The sequence below is a fragment of the Geospiza fortis genome, unplaced genomic scaffold (assembly GCF_000277835.1).
Source record: "Geospiza fortis unplaced genomic scaffold, GeoFor_1.0 scaffold397, whole genome shotgun sequence".
NCBI lineage: Eukaryota > Metazoa > Chordata > Aves > Passeriformes > Thraupidae > Geospiza > Geospiza fortis.
The window spans coordinates 322,845-345,522 of NW_005054537.1; the positions used below are offsets into that span (position 1 = coordinate 322,845).

General features: G+C 35.1%; 2 protein-coding genes across 6 annotated transcripts in view; both read right to left on the reverse strand.

Annotated features, from left to right (window-relative positions):
- The window catches only part of TRAPPC13 (trafficking protein particle complex 13), a 40,099-nt gene extending 23,292 nt beyond the window's left edge, over positions 1 to 16,807 (reverse strand). For 3 of the 5 annotated variants that reach the window (XM_031063864.1, XM_031063862.1, XM_031063861.1), the window contains exons 1-11: positions 16,664 to 16,807; positions 15,706 to 15,805; positions 15,048 to 15,132; positions 13,630 to 13,757; positions 13,429 to 13,501; positions 10,198 to 10,242; positions 7,803 to 7,820; positions 5,531 to 5,664; positions 4,215 to 4,413; positions 876 to 976; positions 71 to 221 (exon numbers count right to left, since the gene is read on the reverse strand). In XM_031063864.1, the coding sequence (XP_030919724.1) occupies positions 71 to 221; positions 876 to 976; positions 4,215 to 4,413; positions 5,531 to 5,664; positions 7,803 to 7,820; positions 10,198 to 10,242; positions 13,429 to 13,501; positions 13,630 to 13,757; positions 15,048 to 15,132; positions 15,706 to 15,805; positions 16,664 to 16,730 (1,101 nt within the window). In that variant the 5' untranslated portion in view covers positions 16,731 to 16,807. The remainder of the gene's footprint in view (positions 1 to 70; positions 222 to 875; positions 977 to 4,214; positions 4,414 to 5,530; positions 5,665 to 7,802; positions 7,821 to 10,197; positions 10,243 to 13,428; positions 13,502 to 13,629; positions 13,758 to 15,047; positions 15,133 to 15,705; positions 15,806 to 16,663) is intronic. The other 2 variants (XM_031063863.1, XM_005429294.2) reach the window with 2 other exon arrangements.
- Positions 16,808 to 18,186: 1,379 nt separating this feature from the next.
- SHLD3 (shieldin complex subunit 3) lies at positions 18,187 to 20,930 on the reverse strand. The gene has a single exon (XM_031063869.1). The coding sequence runs from the start codon at positions 20,522 to 20,524 to the stop codon at positions 19,775 to 19,777; it is 750 nt and encodes a 249-aa protein (XP_030919729.1). The 5' UTR covers positions 20,525 to 20,930; the 3' UTR covers positions 18,187 to 19,774.
- Positions 20,931 to 22,678: the final 1,748 nt, after the last annotated feature.

Genomic DNA, 22,678 nt, shown 5'->3' on the forward strand with positions numbered 1-22,678 from the left:
GTTGTTATTAGAAAGAACTGTTAACATTATAAAACAGCTATTTTACAACAAAACTGTGCTAATAACTTACCTGCAATCCCTGCACTGAAGACAACAATGTAAGTGCAAGATGGAGGGATGAACTTGGGTGCAGCTTTCCAAGTTGCCTTCCTGAAACTCCACACCAGTGGATGGAATTAGTATTGCACATTTCTAAAACCAGATCCATAGTCCTTTCACTGCTAGAGGAAATCGAAAAACAAGAATAAACCTGTGGGCTTTTTTAAGCATTCAAAGACTGAAGACATCTAAAAGCTTGATTATTATTTATGTTACTACTAATCAAGATTCATAAATAATTATAAGGTGGAAAGCAGTATTTATTGTGATGCACAGTAATTCAGCTTCAGACAGCTCTCTGACACAAGCATCCTGTCATGGGTTTAGCAATACTGGATAACACAATACTTGGATGGACTACAAGCTTTTCATGAGAAGTAGCTGCAGGACAGATACATGCTTTAGTCTCTGGGCTCAACTTCTATTTAGAACTACTTCATTTAAATGTCATTCTTGCAACCCTAAAATGAGTTGTGATTTAAGTATGAGGTACAGTCATAAATAATATTGCAAACAGATGCATGGAATTTCTCTGCAGGGTTTTGGCTATCTCCCATTTCAGTACCATATTAACAGATCATGATATAAGTTTTTTAGTTGTAGTTGTTTCCTTGAAGTTTCTTTTAGTTTTTGTGTTTCAAGTAGTTTTGTGTTGCCACAAATCATAGTAAAGACCAGGTTTAAGTAGTTTCAGGAGGAAGTACGGAAACATAAACCAAAACCAGCAACAACTCACCCACTCAGGAAAAAGTAGGAGAATCACATGACATTGTTACCTGCAATTGGTTATTTTACATGTAATGTCAAAAGGTTCTTCCAAATTTACAGTATCTGGTATTGTCTCCAGTGAAAGCCTTACATCACCATAACCAGGAGCCTGGGAAGGAACAAGAATGTATATTCTCAGATATTGGGTAGGGAAATTGAAGTTTTTACTGAAGTTTTCATTTCCTAGAAGAAGCGTGGAATAAGACAAACCTGAAGAAAGAAGATTGACTGTGCTTTTGATTAGTATGGAGATCACAACAGCTGTCCAACTGATGAACACCTTCTTCACAGGTTTAACAATTCATCAGATAAAGATGATCTTTATTATTACATTTTCAGGAGAGTTTAAATCCTTAAAATTTGAATAGCCATGTACAGTTCCTGAGAATATCAGCTTTAATCTAAGGCCTCTGTTAGGCAAATAACAGATCTGTGCAGACACCACAAGTGAAACTTCCCTACATAAATCCACCACTATTCCATCCTAAGAAACAAGAGAAACTGCCATTTCGGTCCTCTCTGCCTCTGCCAAAATAATTAATTGTCATCAGTTAGAAAGTCACACAATATAAACACTTGTCAATTATCCATAAGCCAAACACATCTCAGATGGTCTACCAAAAATAAATAACTTAGTACCAACCAGGGCTGATTCAAATAGTCACCTGCAGATCACAAAGCATGTTTAGATTTTCAATCCCCACAAATGATAAATAATGAGGGAAAAATAGGGTGAAAATTTGTCCTGCCTTCCAAGGCTTAGTTATTGTACATGTTTCAGTTCTGCTAATGAAGGAATGTTGTAGTGAAAGTTATATTTACAGTGTGATTGAAAGATACTTCCAAAGCAGTCCAGAAAGTCAGTGATTGACAGGCTGGGAACAGGTTTTAGTCACATCAAGTTTGCTACAGACTAATGACAGATGACATTTTAGAAAGCATATTAAATTGGACATCAGAGTAAGCAATGGGATGTCAAACCAATGGAGACTTAGATTAATCAAGCAATATGCACTTGGAATCTTGCATGAAAGAGAAGTAATTATTCAACACTGGAAAAATGCAGCTATATTCAGCTGTATTAGGTAAATGGAGGAATTGACTGGAACAATTATGTGCATGATGCTAAACAACAGGTAGTTTTCCATTAACATTGGGCTCTGCTTTCACCAGAGATACATTAAGAAAAAAAACAACAAACACAAACCTACAATAAAAACAGTATTTTAGAGAATAAACTTAGCATCAACTGACCAAATCAAAACAGGATCAGAGTAGATGAGACCTATACCACACCATATCTGTTGAACTCAAAAATGAGATACCTCCAAGAACTGATAGTTAGAGGCAAAGGCGTTGAAGTAACAATAAGAGGAGTAACACAGGTTTTATCCAGAACTGAGGTAATTGCTCAGATTATGGAATCAACTAGACAATTTCCCACTTGTGCTACTCAAGAATGATGCTCTTTAACTTCGGGCTGCTTCTAATGTGGTCCTGTACTGAATGCCTGTGAGCATGTGGAGCACCTTCTGGCATGTTGTGGACACCTGCCTGGTTCACTGTCTCCAAAGAGATTGTAATTGTGAATTCCAACACCAAGCCGCATTCAAACAAACAAACAAAAAAACCACTCTCAAAAAACCCAATGAAGAAACAACCAAACGTACAAATTATGGTATGTGGATACTTGTTTCAAAGTATTTCTGTATTTCTGATCTGACCTGTAACTAGGTCACTTCCCTAAATTTTCCTCCCATTCCAAACCACAACACTTAGGTAAATAGGTAATAGTAGAGGTAAAATTCTGGACCTGGGTGGAAAACAATGGTTATAGTGCTGGCAAATAGATTAAGAGGAAAATTATTAAGGGTGAGGTCTAGAAATTAAATAATCTGATAGCACTTACAAAATGAGGGGAGGAAAGAGGGAGTTACACTGCAACTCAGAAGGGAAAAAACCAACTAGCTGCTGCTTTTCGAAAGACAGATGTTGTTCAAAGTTCACAAAATAGTTAGTGTTTTTCTGTTAATCACAAGGTACAAAACAATGCATGACCAAAACTAATCCTGGAGTGTTGAAGTGTGTGCTTCACATGCAATTCTCAAAGGTTCAAATAAAAGAGAGGCAGAGTGTGGAGGGATAGAATGTAAGAGAATAGTGCAGAAGGCAATCTCACCCCTGAAGAGTTGCAACTGTACTAATCAACAAAGAGTAGGAACAGGCCTGCCCTTAATAGGCCACAGCTGTGTCCAATAAGAAGACGAGTGCTACAAGAGCTGGTTAGCTGGTTGAGGAGAGAGTTGGAGTTTGTTTGCTGTACTGTGAAGAAGGTGTCAGTGCTGCAAAGAGCTACCGATGAGAAATCACCGAGAAGGTATAAGAAGATTTGCAGTACAATGACAACAGCAGAGTGAGACAATATTGATTTAGGGAGGAAAAAGAAATGAGAGAAAAGGTCAATTGAAAATGAAACCATTTATTGTTAAAAATAAGCAACAAGTTTCAAAGAAACAAGAGGAACTAAGTTTAAGGAAAAGGGCGGTTTCTAATTTCATGGGTTTATACACATATTCAACACCTCAATTAAAAATCATGACACATTTCAGTGACTTAGTTACTTTTCAGTGACTTTCTTGTGAATTTCCAGGATCTAAGTTTACTTGCCTAGTTCCAAGTCAGTGTGACTTGCCCACAGAACTGCTCAATGTACTAGCAGCTGGGGACTGGGGCAAAGACTGTAAATTTAGATTGAGATTCAACTGTCAAAGTTTTTTTTAACTACCCTTCTGTATCCCTCTCACCATCCTCAAGTGAGAAGATGCAAACCAGGTTTAAGCATTAGATGGCTGTGAAGCTGACTTAAGCAAGATAGTAATTACAACTCAAAATTCAAGAACAATTTATAAATCAACTAGAATAGGACAGACTCAATAAAAACTGTGAACATGAAAGATACATAACATTATCCATAAAAAAATGTTACTCCAAGCTAAAATATCTGTATGAACGTGGGAGCAACTTCCATATCAAAAGTTGGCACATTTAAAGAGGTTCTTTTGTCAGTTTGTTGCCAAATGGTATCCAAGCAGTTCATTTTAGTCAATGTAAATGTAATTTGCAACACTGGTTACTAGATTCTGACAATTAAAGTTCTCACTCCATTAACTTATCCACACTTCACTGAAGAAATATATGAAATAACTCTCTAATACATACAGAAAAGTGTGAATAAAAAATGAGGCTCAGAAAGTAAGCAGCTTGCCCTTTTCCAAGTCATTAAAATTGTTCATTGACTTTCCTTAAAAATGAATGTCGAGTAAAATTAATACCCAAGTTAAACTTACCATTCTTTGGAGCTGGCTAGTTTGTAGCCTTCCTCGTTCACCCAGATTAGTTTTCCACACAATGTCTAATTTACCAATCACTGTTACACCTTTTATTACTCCAGCTTTCTCTGCAAATTCTTGCTTTGGTTTTAAACAGTATAAGTATTGACGTGTATCCATAGGTTGTAAATAAGTCCTTGCACCAAAAGTAGACTCACTGAAATGAAAAAAACACTAGGTCTTAATTTAAAGAGATATTCTGAAGATTGAGAACCCAACCTTTTTTTCCCCCATCCCCCACAAGTTTTATTGTGTATGCATAGTTTAATAATGGTAAAACACATAGAATATTTTTTGTTTTCACAAGAGAAAAGATCTCTAGAAAGTATGTAGCACCAAGGGCCATGGACAAATAAAATAACCTGTTCTTCTCAGCCAGAGAGGAATAGCATAGAACTTCTCTCTGCTACATTATAATTAATTATCTGCCATCTTAGCATTTAAACAAAAATGCTGGTCATTTTTCTTCTGCTATTTGTTTTCCCTCACAGTAAATCTCAATGTCATGAAACTAAGATTCCTGTTAAGGAGAAAAACCATTACAGTGGATGCAAACACTTGATAAAACAAAGCTTCATTATGCTGCAGGTGAATCCTTCAATAGGCAAGAAGACAGAATTTTCACTTCAACCTCTACTGCTGAAGCACTCAACCATCACCTCCAAAAACCCAAGCAACTGCAAAGCACAAACAGCCAAAGTTAAGTTCACAAGATCTTGTATCCACTGTAGTCAGTTATTGTGGTACTAGGTGTTTAACGAAATTAAATTTATTTTATTTCAGCATGAAAAATTTTTATACTCTATGACTACATGAGGGTGTACCACTGATCCACCCTGAGTGGTATCTTGATAGATCATGATTAGAGCAACTGAAAACAATAAGCAGTTTACTGTTCAGGAAGCAAGGATTAGTCAGATGAGTCCTGTAAGGCTATGTACTCAAAGGTCAGGTCAAAACCAGATCTGAGTTAAATTTTATATAGGAGATACTGAAATAATAGTATGTTTTCATGTTATGTCATCATTGTTACAAATTATTTGAGCATTAGGCTGGATATTTCTCTATTAGGTAGAATTATGGATTTTTAAGAATGGTTTCTATACAAAGAAAATGGTAACAAATTTTCCAATTGAACACAGGATAGGATTTTCATCTTTTTATGCAAGCAAAGACATACAATCCTCCTATTATAGAAAAATGACTAATACTTGTATCTCTTGAAATATTAATATGAAGCATTTCAAAGTCAAATGTCCTGAATGTAAACATACCTTTCTCCTGCTGTGTCAACTGTGTTCAGTTCTGCAACATTGTACATCATAGATGGCTCTAAAGAAACCTTCTCCATAAACATTGGAGAGGTAGTTATATTCTGAATTTGAGCTTCCAGAAAGACTTCATCTGTCTGAAAAAAATCAAAAGTTCAAGTTCATGAAAATGATTAGTGTAATTAAAAAGAGTGGGCAGTCCTATTGTTAAAAAAAAGTCACACATGTTTAGTTCATGCCTGCAAATCAAATCAATTAATGCAAGAAAAAAACCTTAATCCCAGTAACAATAGGAGCAAAAGTGTTAGTCAACAGATATCTTGCCAAACAATGGATGTGGGATAATTTTTGCTGTGTTCTAGCTATTGCTTATTTGTAATGCATTAAATCACCACTTCCCAAGACTTTCATCAACTTAATAGCAACTCAAGCTTTTATCTAAATTATTTAAAAAATAGAATAAATAGTAAGGAATTGCAGTGCACAAGAACATGCCAAGCCAGATCACTAGTGCGTCAAGCTGTATAAAAAAATTAAAGTAAATGTGTGTCTTTTTCTTTAACTGAAGTAAAATAGTTCAGGTACATGCTCTGAGCTTTTATTATTAAATACTAGCATTCTAGCTAAAATGCAAAATCCAGCCCCTTCTCTCACTAAGCTGCATCATGCCAAAGGTTACCAATATAGTATGCATCCAACAATTTAACTGGTGCTCTACCTTCAGAACATCTGAAGCTAATGCCTCAAGGTGGTATTGAAGGACAAATTCTAGTACAAAAATGAAAGCTACAGACTGTTAAACTTCTGAAGATGAAAAACCATGGGACTAGAGAAGCTTTTGCCTCACTTCTTTTGTGGAATTGCAGACCAGTGAAGTCACTTTCCATGTCTAAAAATCTCAGGATAGAATAATAATGGAAGACTCAGTCTATTAAGAGATACAAGTCCCCAGAAAAGTGAAAACCACAATTAAAGAAGTGCCAGTTAAAAAAAGGGGGATACCAAATTTGCATTTACAACAGTCACTGATTCAGGCCATTGGATTAAGTGATTCTTCTAGGTCCCCTCCAACTAAAATAGTTTATTCTACAGATTCAGATTGAAGCAGTTTGAGTATTGTGTTATGATAAATTTTAAGAAAGCACTTTGTGGGGAAGGTGAAACAAAACTTAAGAGTTTCTTTTTGATCAGTGTAAATAAATTACTCTTTATACAAATGGAGTCCTGCTTGTAAATTACAAAATAAAAGTGTGACAAAATTGCCAAAATATGTTTAGTCTCAAAAAATTGTGTTAGAAGGAGAAATACAGAATGGTTTTGAAACTTTTTATATTGCCTTATAAACACATTAAATACAAAGCAGCATCTATACAGTAATGAAAACTGTGCAATCTCAACAGGTTACAGAGACACTTCATGCTTGTAGGAACTGGAAATAACCCGTACTAAAACATGGCTCTCAATAATCATTGCTACTACTGCCTGACTGCCACTTGAATTGATACCATTTATATCCCATGAATCCATTGCTCAAAGTTTCCGTTTACCCAAATTTTAGTAGTTTTCAAAACAGCAACCATAGGCAGAAGTTTAAAAAAGATAATTTGAAAGGGAAAAGAAAAAACAAGCAGCATAATGAAAAAGCAAGTTAGTTTTGTGTTATTCCTAATTTGGTTTAGTATTACATATTTAAAAAAAAAACTTGTCAAAATATGCAGTTTATTTTAGTACAAGGCAAGCCTTAAAGTGAAATCAGACTGCAGAAGTAACATAGTAACTCAATCAACTGTTACATGCAGTTAAAATTGTGAAGTGCAGTTCCAACTAGCCAAAGGAAGGAAGAACATCCAACTGCTGCTCTCTCCTCAAACCCACTGTCTCCACCAACCAGATGTGACAAGTTTTCTCACAGCTTACACAAGCAGTGCTGTAGTGAAACCTACATTTCCATGGGTCAAAACCAGAAAAAATTTAGAAGGAAATAAATTGTCTTTTCAAATAATATATATAATAAAATTTTCTTGAGGTATTTTATTGGAGGACCCCCACAAGAATCTGTAGATATCAAGTTCTAGTTTCAACAATGGGTATTAAAGAAAGAGCTAACCATTTAAATGATTAGCTGCACATATAAAGACAAGAACATATCCCTTTATGACACACAGAACAAACATTGCTTTTCCATTATGTTTGTAAAGAATGTCAATAACAAGCACAGAGAGAGTTAAGCAATTAAAAAAGCATACATATTTATAAAAAAATAAATAAAAATTACCACAGAACTGAGGTCACTCTAATGGGAAAATAAAAAAAGAACACATTAGAGAAATTAGAGTTAAATGTTAAAGAAAAAGGAGGCTAACTTCCAAACAAAATGCATTTCTGCATTTTTTTGCACCATTTAAACAAGATAGCATTAGTAACACAGAAACAAAAATGGATGCAAACAAAGATGACAACTACATTTCTAATAACTTATATATGGTTACATGATTTACTAGCTTTGCTTCAGAACCAATCCAAAGTAGAGCTTAAGGCACACAAGTCACAGACAAGATATGGTAGAATAAGCTGACTCAAAAAAAAAGAGAGTTAGTTTTTTGAGTAAGTTTAAAGTTTGTCCTGAAGTTCAATCCATGCAATGGGTTGTACACGAAATGGAAAAACAGTCCTTGTCACCTTATAGATAATTTTAAGTATCCTCATATATAATGTCTCAAAAATAATGCGGTAATGTGTCTTAGAAAAGCCACTATGTTGCAAGTTTTAACAAAATTTGGCATAATAACAAGAAAAACTCTTTTTAGAATATTCATCAATCCAAAAACCCAACTTCAATTGCAAACTTTGTTGTCTACCTCCCTGTGCATGCCTGCAGGAACAGAACCTTTTATAGTGCCATTTTTCAAGGCACATTAAAGTCAGTGAGAAAGTAATTCAATCCCAGGATTGCAGCAGGTTAGGGCAATAGGGCATGTGTTCTGTGCATAAATGTCAGTGATCAACTCCATTTGGGTGCTACTGCAATATAAGCAACAAGCAAGAAGATTAAGGTTCAGCATCATTCCTTGTCTTAGAAGAAATTAAATTATGGATTATCATTAGATTATTAATAGAAATAAATTTTAGTAACAGACATTATGAATAGACAGCATCACATCCGTAATCTTAATGATAAAATAAGTTTAACTGGTTAGTCAACCTTTAGAGATCTTTAGTTAACTAATAACTGACACATACCATTTTTTTCTCCCCTGCTCTCAAGGCCAATAGTCAGGATGAATTTCTTGGTGCTTTCACAGCAACGTAGTATCACACACAACAGCTAACCATAGACTTATTTCTAGGTATTTCGAATTTAATTGAATTCTATGGTCACAAGACATAGCAACACTTCATATACTTTCAGAAATTAGACAGGAGTGCTACTATATCAGTTTGCTAGGCAAATGGAAATTGCTCATTTAATATCATCCAAAATAATTTAAATTTTTTTTTCAATAAATTTAATGGGTAAGATGGTAATGGGAGTTGCATAAATTCATAACCAAGAAGAACAAAAGGCATCAAAGAGCCTCTTAAAAACTCTACAGTGCAAAAGAAAAAAACACAAAAAAAACTCCAAAACCCAAACCCACATGTACCAGCTCAAACACCAAAGCTTCTCATAGATTTTTACCATGAAGAATTGGTAGCTAATTAAGAGTTAAATAAGACCCTTATCAAGACTGGTCAGTATAACTACTATGAAAACTACTATTAAAAAAAAATTATCTATGTAAAAAGTTTGCCCAGAATTACCTTAGAAAGGTGCTTCATCACAAACTTTACACATGAAGTATAAAGAGACAGCACCATTGAAGTTATCGGTCCCCCTTTTCCCTACCACATACTTTACAGCTGAAACAATAATATAACCCACACACTAAATAAGAGATATATTTTGCTCCCAGAGAAATTACTTCATTTCTTAGAACTGTTTTTCTTCTTAAATCACAGCAGAAGAAATTTCCAGACATTCTCACTTACAGATAATAGCAGTTCTATAAAGGGCTCAGCCAGTGCTATGTGTTTATGTTCCAATCCTGCTCAGGTACCTCACACCTGGTCAATGTATAGTTTGAAACCTGTGGCCTAAAGATACGTACCAAATTCTTCCCATAAAGAGACAAGGGCAGACATGTACAGATGTCCAAATAAATATGCAAGACATATATAAGGTCATTTAGTTTAGAAGCACTGTGTGTAACTGTCACAAGACTAAAACTTAAATTACTGAACTGAAGGGTCATAGTTACATAGGGAAGATCTAAACTTAAGTAATTTAAATTTAAATTTTCCCCACTCTGATAAATTGTCATGTTCTTCATGAACAATTAATCTCCCTTACAGTAAGTACTCTATCAGCCTAAACATACAACCAATAACTGAAAGTATTTGAGTCCACGAGAAACTGGAATATATGCAAAATTGTTAGTCAATTACATTAAGATCCTGACATCTCTTTTGCCCTTCATCAAAAGCCTATCTATTTTTAAACTATGCAATATATATCTATGACTGTTTTTCCATTAGAACTGATCAATTTTCTCAGAAAGGTGTACAAAGCTCTTTGATCTAAGTAACAAACCCTGCATGCCTAAACAAACCTGAATACACACAGTTCTCACCTCTGCATTGTAGAATTTGGTTTTCACATCTAGTGGTTTAAGAACCTGAATGAAATGGAAAAAAAAGACAGATTGACAATTGGTTTTTCAGACAACTTTGGCATAGACTCTTTTGAAGTACCAGGGTCTCTTACTAAAAAGTGTTATTTTTCTTTTTGATCTTACACATAGCAGGTGCATGACAGAATATATGACAGAATCAACTCAAGAGTATATCCTAGCTGCTTCTTATTTATGCACACTTGACTGCTTTCCTACTAAGCAGTCTCCTCATACTGAAAACAAGTAATTCTCCACCCAAGCACTGGCCTCTTACAAAACTGCCCAAATCCAGTGCTCTAAGTAGATCTGTGTGTTTAAAATAACACTATATCCATCCTCGGTCCTGCATTTGCTTTCAACTGTGAGCAAGAACTATCTAACATTTACAAGTGTTTCAGAGTTTTGTAACAAAAGTTACTGAGAGATTCTCTAAACATAAACGAAGCAGAGAACTATCCATTTGTTTAGCTTTCTTAGCCTTCACTTTCTCCTTGAAAATGCAATGGTTTCAAGAAATTAAAGAAAATTATAATATATAAAATAATAAATCATATTCATCTCATGAGATTCAATCATTAAAAGAGGAAAACTCAATGACATAAAATATAATTTAGAAAGTGTTGGTTCTTAATGCTTGAATTTTGTGCATAAAGCTACTGCAGTTCATGTATTCAAATACGAAGCATATATAAAGTGATGTAACTGAAAGAAATTATCTTCTATCATACTCGTAAGAAATCAAATTTAAATTCTGTTTCTGAAGACACTTGTTTCCCATTACAAAGGGTAACTTTTTTTGTTTGCATATCACTGCATCCTGAGAGACCTCTAATGTTCCAAGTTGTCAACAAATTTTTTAGCACTGAAGAATTCAAGATCAAAAAGTTGTCTTCACAGATATTTCATCATTTTAAAATGCATAAAGTTCAAATCTTTCAAGTATTCATTATCATCTTTCTGTAGTCAAAAAAATGAATAAAAACATTTAATTTAGGTCTTTGTTGAAAGACGATTTTTTCTGTCAAGTATATTTCTTCAGTGAGCTTATAAATTTCCCAACACGCTGAATTTTTTCTCTCTCTTCTGATAAACAGTCTTTCCATTTATTGCAGTAAATTTCAATTGGCATTCCAGTAAAATACACAAAATTATTGTGAGGTTCAAAATCACCCAATCCTAGAAGGAATCATTCCTTCTCCATGAAAACATAATGCTTTAATTACTTAGAGAAAGCTTTGGAACAGAACGGCACTATCAGTCAGTATAAAACTACACATATTGGTTTAAAAAAGAAGCTGATTCAAACCAAGTAACACCAGTTCAGCTTAAAAGATGCTGGAAAATGTAACTGAAAAATGTGAGAATCTGTAAAAGAGTATTTTTTTATTATAAAATAGCTACTGACATCTCAATCACTAGCAGCCATGAATTTTCATTGTAAAGACACAGTTCAGTTTTCTGTAACACTCCTTTTTGTTCATTCTCAGGTTTCCTACTGGTGTCTTTATGTCAAATTTAAAAACTAACAGCCAAAATTCTCAGTGCAATGCTTTTTTCATAATGAATTAGAGTATTTATAAGGAAGTGTATGTATACTTATGCTTTAATCTTTGAATGGAGGGCTTCATATTTGACAGCTAGCTACAAATATTCTGACAATTCACTTGCCTGTGCTGAGTTCAGTTAAAAACCATGGCAATTATACGTGCATGCAGAACCCCCAAAAATCTGCACAAATAAGTTTGCATACAAAATCTAAAGGAAATAAATCTTGTACAAAGTTCTGACAAGAAGAACCTTAGGGAACAGAGAAAAGATGAGATCTGAGCTTGCACATGCATGTGTATGCAATCACAGTAAGCCTAGAGGGGACAGAGAAACAGAACACTCAACAAAGGAAAAGAATGGAGAAATGGAAAGGGAAGTAGTCTTATAAGGAAAGCATGACAAAACACACAAAGATGAAAATTAACTTCAATAAAGATGAAGAAACTCTAGAGATGCTAGTTTCAGAGGGAGGGCAACACAAAAATTTATATGGAACCATTTTCCCTAGGATTGTCAGGATACAACTTTGATTAATCAATACCTTGCATTTCAAGGCCCACAACTACTAACAGCACTCAAGTGTTCTTTCTAAAACATGGCAATTTAACCTTCTAAAGACTGAAATTATTCTTTTCTGAAATATCTAGATAAATACTAGAAAATAGTGAAATGCAATCACCCCATAGTATCATAGAATATCCTGAGTCAGAAAATAACCACAAGGACATCAAGTCCAACCTCCAGGAATATGTGTCTGACAGCATTGTCCAAATGCTTCATGAAAACTGTCAGGCTTTGCACTGTGACCACTTCCCTAGGGAGACTATTCTGGTGTCCAACAGCCCTCCGGGTGAAGAACCTTCTAGTATCCAACCCAAACCTCCCCTGAAACAGGTTTAGGATGAAACTATATACTGCTCCTGTATTAGCAGATGCTCTGTCAGAGTATCTAAAAATGTATTTAGTCAAGCATGCCATGTAATCCTCCATTCCATGAAGATTAGTCCACCAATATCCAAGTCTCAATATATTTCTCTAAAAAATTAAACATCCATAAAATACACAGTCTCTTTCTTGCCAGAGCCAGCCCACAGATTAGTTTCTTCCTTTCCTCAGTCACTCTTACTGCAAGTCTTGATATTTGTCTGATGGAAGAACAGTTTTAAATTCTATCAGTATTAGATATAACACAATAGACTTCTTTACTTAAATTCCTCTAAAAACCAAACTATTTAATTCCAGTTTAATAAAGTTACACACACCAAAAGAAAAAACAGAATTTTACAATACAAGCTCAATGATTGCATGTATCAAAGCCAAAATGACCAATACTTGTTCTGTTTAAAAATAGTCATGGAACTGTCTGCTATAAAAAGGGACTTCTTAAGAGCACATCTTTTTCTCAATAAATTAGTAAAAATTATTAGATGTAATATTTATTAGTTATGAGATGTTTAACTGTGCGGTAATTGGAAAACACCAGTTTGTGTGAAGTTTGAAGCAGTGGCTCTTAATGGTTCACTTTTAAAAGGCAACAGATTTTTGGTACATAAAAGTGCTTATGAAGTATCAAATGTTTTAAAATGCATCTTCTAGACTCACACACTTATTAAAAGTAGAATAAAATACTTCATGAAATACCTGAAATTTGAAGAACTTTCTGAAGTACATCTTCTCTCCAGTCTGCGTAGTATAACTTACTGCACAAACTAAGCTGAAAAAAACAAATTAAAAAAAAAGCTGTGTTACTTTAAATCTTGTGCTGTATCAAAAGCAGAATAGCATGCATGTACTCCAGTTTCAGTTAAGCTCATTTAATAACAGAAAAAGTTAAAATTTTACATGTGTGTTCCTATCTCCTTTACTTCATGATGGATCACGTCATCAATGCAACAGTCAGGTTTAAGTTCTGCCACTGCAGCACTAGAAGCTGAAAGATTCAAACGCTGAGAACTTGTCTGAAGATCAGCCTGGGAATGGAAAAACAAAGCACCAGTTAGAACTACATCTGTTTAACTTGTGTGAAAGAAAAGTAACTTATGTAATAAAGTACTAGGTCTTACTGAGCATTATGTACCCTACATGCTTTCACAGTTATTGTAAGAGCTCAGTTGGTCAGAACAACACCAAGGCTGTGGGTTTGATCCTTGTGTGGGCTACTGACTTAAGAATTGGACTTACTCATCCTTGTGGGTCCCTTCCAACCCAGAATATTCTATGATATTCTTGACTCAGACACCTTCTGGGACATATATTAAGATGATGAGATACTTACAAAGCTGAAGACGAGCTGTAAAACATATAAATAGTCCAGTCCTTTACCATCCAGCTTAAAAAATGTCTATTTACTTTCTACACTGAGTTACACAATGACTTCTGTAATTTTTACTCGGCTTTATTTTTCAGTAAACACAAAACTCCAACTCTCTAGAAAATAATTAATACAATATACAGAAGCGTATGCTTCACAGGGAATTGAAGATCTCATTGAAAGTGAAGGTAAGTGAATGTAACTCCATTTTTTAGCTGTGGAAGTTTAGCTACACCAATTGCTCAGAGAAGTTTTAAATAGAAAGGTGTATGTCCAAAGAAGGTCAATGGAGGTGAGGGTGTTTAGCCAGGAGAAAAAGGCTCAGGAGAGGGACTTTACTTCTCTCTGCAACTACATGAAAGAAGACTATAGCCAGGTGTGAGCTGGTCTCTTCTCAGAAGTAACAAACAATTGGAGCAAGAGGAAATGGCCTCAAGTTGCACCAGGGGAGGTTTAGATTGGATAGCAGGAACAATTTCTTCACGAAAAGGGTTGTCAAGCTTTGAACAGGCTGCCTAGGGAAGTGGTTGAGCCACCATCCCTGCAGGGGACTGTGCAGATGTGCAACTTAAGGACACAGTTTAGCAGTGGACTTGGCAATGCTGGGTTAACACTTCCAGCTGGTGACCTCAGAGGTTTTTTCAAACCTAAACGCTATGATTCTGTAATAAATCTATTTTTTGACACAATCCTAGTTTTCCATTTTAATCTTTGAAGAACTCTATAATACTTGTTATTTTATGCAATTATTAGAGAATTATAATTCCATTATAATAATTCTATTCTTACTCTTTCCAATTTTGAGGTAAATTTTCTGGATTGGAAAAAGGGACTTATATTTCCTAAAGTCTATGTATTAGCATTAAACATACAATATATTGTCAGAGAATATAATAATTGTGTTTTATTTTTTTATAAATATTTTATAAGTGGATTTTTCTTCACTTACCTTCACAAGTATGTCCTTGACTACTTGATTGCTATCATTGTGCACACTAATATAACTGGAAAATGTCTCTCCCAGAAATATATTTCTGTATTTCAGGCAAAAAAAAAGAAGAAAAAAAAAAGAAAATATTTTTAGTAACAGTTATTAAAAAACAGAACATTTCACTGAAACATTTTTAAGTTCACACACATACACATTTGCCAGATCAAACTGCAGAAGACAACCGGCATTTGCGTACCCATACTTCTGAACTCATCCTTCTAAGACAAACAGTTTTAAAAGAGAACAAACAAATCAGATTTTTTTCTAGCTAAAAGCCTAACAGGGAATAAGAAGATGGATTTCAGTACCCACAAAAATCACAGTAGTAAACTCTGTTAGTATAACACATGATTTATAGTAGTGCATTATCTTAGAAATTCACACACAGTTGCAAATCTCTTTCAACTTTCAATGCTTATTAGGTTCAGTCAGGCTACAGACAAAAAACATCAGGCAGCATACGCATATATATTTATAAATCAAGCCACGTATTATTTTTTAAATGACTGAACATCTTGTTGCAGAGCAATGGTATTCAAAGAGAAAGAGAAGTATGAATCCTAAACCAAATGAATCCTAAACCTTGCATATTACAGTTAGAATCATTTATTCTTACCCAAAATTTTGAGGCAAAGTCAGCATTTCTCCTAACATCAAAGTTTCAGCCCCCTTTACAGTAGAAGGGTCATCTTTCATGAGCTGGTTAAATAGATTACCTGTAAAAATATCAAGTATCTATTAATTAAATATTTGCTAAGTCTAAAGTTTTGTCTACATTTAAGTCAGGCACGTAATCACTTACTCAGATGTAGTTTATTTTAGATACATTTCTTTTACAATAAACTTGTTTAGGGATGAAATATATATCCATAAGCCTGCCTGTAAGTTATAACTTAACTTCAAGACACTTGTGTCCAATAATTTACTCAGTACATACACACTGAAGTGCACAATCCATTGCTCAAATTAACACTGAATTTTGAGAGAAATTCCATCTAAACCACAGAAGTAATCAACCTCACTTACTTTCTTCCCCTGCTTGCTTTTTTATTTCTACACAACCCTCCTTCTTGAATCTTTCCTTTGACTCTCTTATATTTGACTTCAAGACTTCAACTATTTCTGGGAGACAACCCAGGGATTTCCAATTCATGACAGCACACCAAGCATAATGCAACTCAAAACCAGTGATTCTTGCAAGATTGTTTTTCCACAGAACATTTATGTGTTGGTTCTAACTACCAGGGTCTTTTCTCCAAATTAAAAAAATATATATAGTAATGCCAAGCTTTCTCCACTTACACATTTCTCTCACAAAAATGTATCTCACTGTGTATATCAATTGCTCGGACTTTGAGGTCATGTGTTTGTTTGAGTATCATCACCAATCTTTCAGAGATACAATTCAAGAGCTATAGAGTGCACCTTGGTACTTTAGCTATCACCAAATCTTAAGTATATTGCTGTTTCAGGTAAGAGTCTATGGGAGGTCATGACTCCTCCAAGTGTTAGATGGTCACACTGCTTAAACTTGGTAAAACATACATAATAATCAGTCAGTAGAAAAGACTTACCTGGCAAATCTCTTTCTTCACAAGTCACTGGAATATTAGTGAACAAGGTAGGTTTGGTCAGCCTCATCACTGCAAGAATAAAAAAAAAAACCAAACAAAAAAAAAATTGGTCAATCAAACAACTATTTTTAATTTTGTTTTTCAGCTTCCACAAGAAAAACCAAAACCATGAACAAATCACTACCAGCAAGTAAGTCCCAGACTGAGAAAGGATCACATGGCCTTTCGCAATACAAAAAAAACCTCCCTGCTATTATAGGATCCAAGAATGCCATTGCTTCCTCTTGTTTTCTATCCTGGCAAACTAACCTGCTCATCTACTGCTTTCAATCTTATATGCTAGAGGTCTTACACTTGCTACAGCATTAAGTGCTTTGCGGTCTTCAGAAGTGTGTCCATTTTATTTGTCTGTAGACTTTTCCAGCTTAAGTGCCTGTCCTGTGATCCTTGTTGCCCTAGAATGGGACATGACGACTTGTACGGACCCTTTCAGTCAAACACCAGTCTATTAGAAATTGCATTTTTACATCTTAACCTATAACACTTACACAAGATAGAGTTACAATACTAAAAGCCTACATTATTTATACCACTGCTTTTTCTCTAAGTCACAAACTTTAACCTCAAACCAGTAAAACCAGCACAAAAACCTCATGAACTAAAACTAAAAAATAAACCAAAAGGATTTCTCTTGATTGCAACAAGTTAATCGATATCTTTGCACTGACACAGTTATGGTGGGTTTATTTTTATTGCACTTTTCTACAGCTACTGTATCCAGACAGCATTCACTGTTCCCAGTGGTGGAAAGTATTCAATTACTTTGACAGACATTTGGGTACAGTGGGTTGTATTGGTTCACAAGAACTTATGCTACCACACAGCAGACCTATGCAAATTAGCATTGACAAAAACAATTCTCACTTTTCACATGAAAAAAGAGATAATACATTCTCTTTGTTATGGTGACCTTAAAGACTTAGAACCACGAGGTATATTAAACAAAATCCAAGATATATAAAATAGAGTAAATAGTGAACCACATTCAACATTTAAAATGACAAAGAAAAGATACTGAATTACACATGCTTATTAAGCATTCCTCAAAGTGAACAAAATGAGAGCCTGGATTTCACCTTGTATACTGGTGCTAACCAAGACTGTAGTAGTTCTGCAGAGCAATCAAACATGGTGTTCACTCTTACAAGACCTCAGTTACCAGCTGAGGTGCTCACAGGTAGCAGCACATCTGCCATTATTCACACACGAGCCAACCCAAAGCAGCACAAAGCTGGCAGCTACAGTGACAACAATCTCTCCTTCTGTTTAGTAAAATGTTTGTTTAGCACTTTTGTCGTTATATCAAATTAATCTAGTGAGACTGTATTATTTGCATTATCAAATTTTTTTCAAATTCACACTATGCCTGTATAACTAGTATTTACTGTTTCTAAAGAAAAAGGTTAAGTCATGTTTCAGAAAATAAATAAATACATCACAGAATGAAGTCAAAACAAACTATGATAGATATATTATCACATTTATTAGAAGTACTAAATTATTGTTAGAAAATGTATCATCTCTTCCAAGATCCTAGATACAAAATACATTAAATAGAACTCAAATCACACTGCATTTTATTTTATCTTCAAAAATGCTGATGCACAAAGAGGTTTAGTTACTATTAATGTTGAGCTCAGAAATATAATGTCAGCAAAAAAATTGACTATATAGGCTTTAAAACTAATAACAACCCTCAGTTATACTGCAGTTAAAATGCAGTCTAGACAGCATTTTGCATCAGTTTTGCAAAGTAGTCATATTAAATGTCACAAACATCTCAAACATAAATATAAGACATCTACAATTTCTTAAAATTCAGTCAAAGTTTAAAAATACATGTCAGTGACTCAAATGGAGAAATTTTTATCTTAAAAAATTGTAATGCCTACAATAAAATATAATTATCCAACACAAGGATGTTATAAGAATGTTAAGTCTGAGGGGGATTCACTTATTTTTTTTACAGAGAGATCTCTGTTATGCTTATGCACACTTTGGTGTGAGCAGCCATAATGACAATCTAATAATCTACAAATGCTGTTTTCCCACTTTTCCAGATACTACAGACCTTGACATCCAGCTACATCAAAACTATCTAGAATTAGTGGGAGTGCAAATGCATAACCTTGCAGTCATATTGATCCCAGTTTAACTTCTCTACTGACCCTCCAAAGTTTCAACTGAGCAGGGACAGCATGACCTTGGAACACTTCATTCTTTTAGGAGACAGAAAGTCATCCTGAACTCTGCCTTTTATGACCATAAAAGGCATTCAAATTCTCAAACACAAAAGAGGTTTCAGATAGATGTCTCATTTCCTTATTTCCTCAGTTTTACCGAAGCTAGTGTTTTCTTGTTCCCAAATATAATTAGAGACAAAAGAACAGATACATCAGGAAAAGAAATTATCAAAGGCATAAAGCAGCAATTATTAAGTTGTTCATTATTTTTCAGCCCACAGCTTCCACTGAAGCTATCATTAATACCTCTGTGAAAATATAGCAAACATTTTTAAGACAGTGCATATATCCCACATAAAGTCTGTATTTCATGGGAGGGATATGCCATCATTAAAAAAACTCACAGACTACTTTCAGGAGATAATCAGATCTTGAAAATCTTAATGTCAGTTACAGCTATTATAGCAATTATTACAACACACTTAAAAACATCTTTCCTTCTCCTAATTCCAATGAAGCAGAGAGGACGTACTTTGCTTAATTGAAAGCATTAATTTTATTATCTGATATAGCTTGCCACAGTAGTCTGGAATTTTTACTTTAATTTTTTCCTTTAGACCACCAAGGTAGAGGAAAGCTATAAAACACAGTACTAAGCCAAAGAGAAACTTACTAATCTTAACAGAACTATAAGTCTTGAGGCAAAACAAAGTTAAAGAAATATATCATTATAGTTAGAAAACCATAGCAAAGTAACATAAGTTTTCTTACTGTTAATTTATCAGTTGTTCTAAGGTCTATATATTCTAAAGTGTTTAAAAACTTTAGGATTTCTGACAGTAATGTTATTATTAAATTACATCTGAAGTTATAAACTGAATATAATTCCATATTTATGTACAAGCAAATTCATTTTATCTGTAAGGCTTAGCTTTTCCCTAAGAATATTTCTAACATATTCACAGTATAATATATCACAGAAAACCCATATCTGTCCCACAGATCTTTGGATAGTAGCATTGCAAGATGGCAATTCATTCTGCTTAATGAGTCTATTCAATTTTACCCATATGTCCTCCAAATTCTGGTTTTTACAAAGAGACTGTTCAATTGTCCACTTGGCTCTACAAAATGCATGCAGCTTTAGTCTTTCCAAATTATTCTGCAGTTCTTGAGATAAAGGATGAATCTTTTCTCTGAGTTTAGCTCTAGGGAGAGAGACACTCCAAGACCTTTTCAATTTTTGTTTTCCATTAGGTGATGGTTCTCCTTGACAGTCCAAGTTAACTGGTCTGTGAACAGCCTGTGCTTGGATTAAAGTCGGAACATATTTGATGCTAGAGTGAAACTCAAGGAGACTTTTTGTGCAGTCATAATCAGGAGATCCTGTAACATACTCTGAAGGTGTAGAAAGCTGTTTCAATTCTTCCACTTCCTCACAAGAAATAACAGGTGCCTGCTTTTTTGGTTTGAGGGGAGGTCTGTGTAAATCATTTGGAAACCAGGGTGCAAATCTTGGTAACTGGCGAATGGGAAACTCCTTCACTGCTGCTTCTGCAAATTTCTGCAGTTTTATTAGATCTCTCTGATGTGGTCGATAGTGCAAGACCACTTCCATGCTTGAACAGTAGGAATCCAGTGATTCTTAGGAAAAGAGTCTCTTGATAATGATTCTTGTATCTAGACTGAAACATCTTATTTACAAGAATTTCCTTGCCCCATGATGCATAGATCAGTGGAAAACAGGACCTAAAGCAGAAGTATTATAAAACAATGAGATACTACCATATTAAGACAAATGTTGCTAGGATATTTTTCAAGAAAGAAATAGGTAGTAAAAATACATGAGATATATATCAGAACATTCTATTTTATCTAGGCTGAACATTAGTGGCTGTATTCCATCATTACCAGTGTAACTTTAGTACACTAAACATTATCCACATGCACACTGCTTACTCAAAACAGTCCTTTTCCAAGAGAACTCTTTTACTGTCACCATCTCATACTTGCCATCCATCACTATTCTGGTTATATTGTCATGATACATATTAAAAGACACACAATTACTTCTGCCTATTTTCTCAAATTTAGCAGACAATTTTTTGAAGTGTTTTACTCCTATATATCAGCACTTTTAGCCGAGGCACATAAAGTAACTAGAAAACACATATGTTACAGAAACCCTTCCCAGAATAGTGCTGACTGATACAGTAATTTTTAAAGTGAAAAGTTAAAAGGGAAGTATTCTAGGCAAATTAAAGGTGCCTGCGTGCATTCTGTATCAGAACTACACATTTTTAGCCTCAAAGCTTCCAAGCATTACATGCAACTAGGCTTTAATTCTTAAGGAACCGATAATTTCTTAATTTATTAGACTTTTGCTTAATAAGCAACTTATTAAGTTGTCAAAGGCTTTATACTTCCATACAAAGATTATATTAAATTCAGAAGCATGGGGAAGGGAGAACTACACTATTATGAAACATAAGTAAAACATGCACAGTGTTGTTCTCCTATTTCCTACCCTTCTCCCCCTTTCCCCCTGCACCCATAAAAAATTTGCAACCATTTCACTCTCCCTAATGGAGAGCAGTAACATACATGATATTAAAATAGTAAAATCTAGGATTGCCACTGTCAAGATTTTGTTTAATACAGTCACAATGCAAATAAATCCCCATACCTTCCTCACTTCTACAAAAACTACTACCTGGATTACATTCAATACAAAACCAAGGATGGCACTGGTTTCTTATAAAAGCAAAATGGTCCACCATAAAGCTTTTTACTTTGAATTAATTACTACCAAAACGCATTTGAGAGCTGCTGACATTTCACGTTCTCATGTTTTTTGCCCTTACTGCATGTGTGTATATGTATATGAAAAGAGCTTGTTGGGCTTTGAATTAATGTATTTTGCCAGCACATGGAGACACCATTAAAAACTTTGTCCAAGAGTTTTAAAACGAGAAGATTGTCTCTGAAATCACTCATACTTGCACTGCTTTATCCACCTGGGCAGTCTCACTGATCTAGAATGCTTGCAGAAGAGATTCTAACCAGCTCTTCATTACATGTACATAACTAGCAGCATTTATGATTCAGAAATGATGAAATTCTTCACAGGGCTCTCTTGATTTCTACATTAATTTTGGAAGCATGCAAGTGACCTACACAATTGTATTTTCACTCCGTGATCCCTGAATCAAGGAGGTAAGCCTCGTATTTGCACATTAAGCATGAGGTGAAAAGGGCAAAAGCCATCCTAAGGGGAATCAACTGTGTTGGGAAAAGACGTCTGAGATCACGGAATCCAACGTAAAACCGAACACCGCCTTGTCAAATAGACCACAGCATCAAGTGCCACGTCCACGTTCCTTCAATACCTCCCTGGGCAGCCCATGCTAGTGTCTAATCATCCTTCCTGCGAAGGAATCCCTCCTAACGCACAACCTAAACCTCCCCTGGCCCGGTTTAGGACTGTGTCCCCTCGTCCTGAAAAACAAACACACAAGAGGCAGCAGGAGGACTGGAAAGGAAATTATAGCTGTACATTTTCTTTGAAGCCTTATGCAAAGCACTGACACAGCCGGGCAGCCGCGTTGAGCCCCTCACGCCAGGTGCACACCCTGCGGTGAGCGCGGCACGGCAGAGCAGCCCTCACCGCTGTCTTACGCCCTCGGGCACGGCGGAGTAGCCCTCACCGCTGCCTTATGCTCTCGGGCACGGCAGAGCAGCCCTCACCGCCGCCTTACGCGCTCGGCACCGA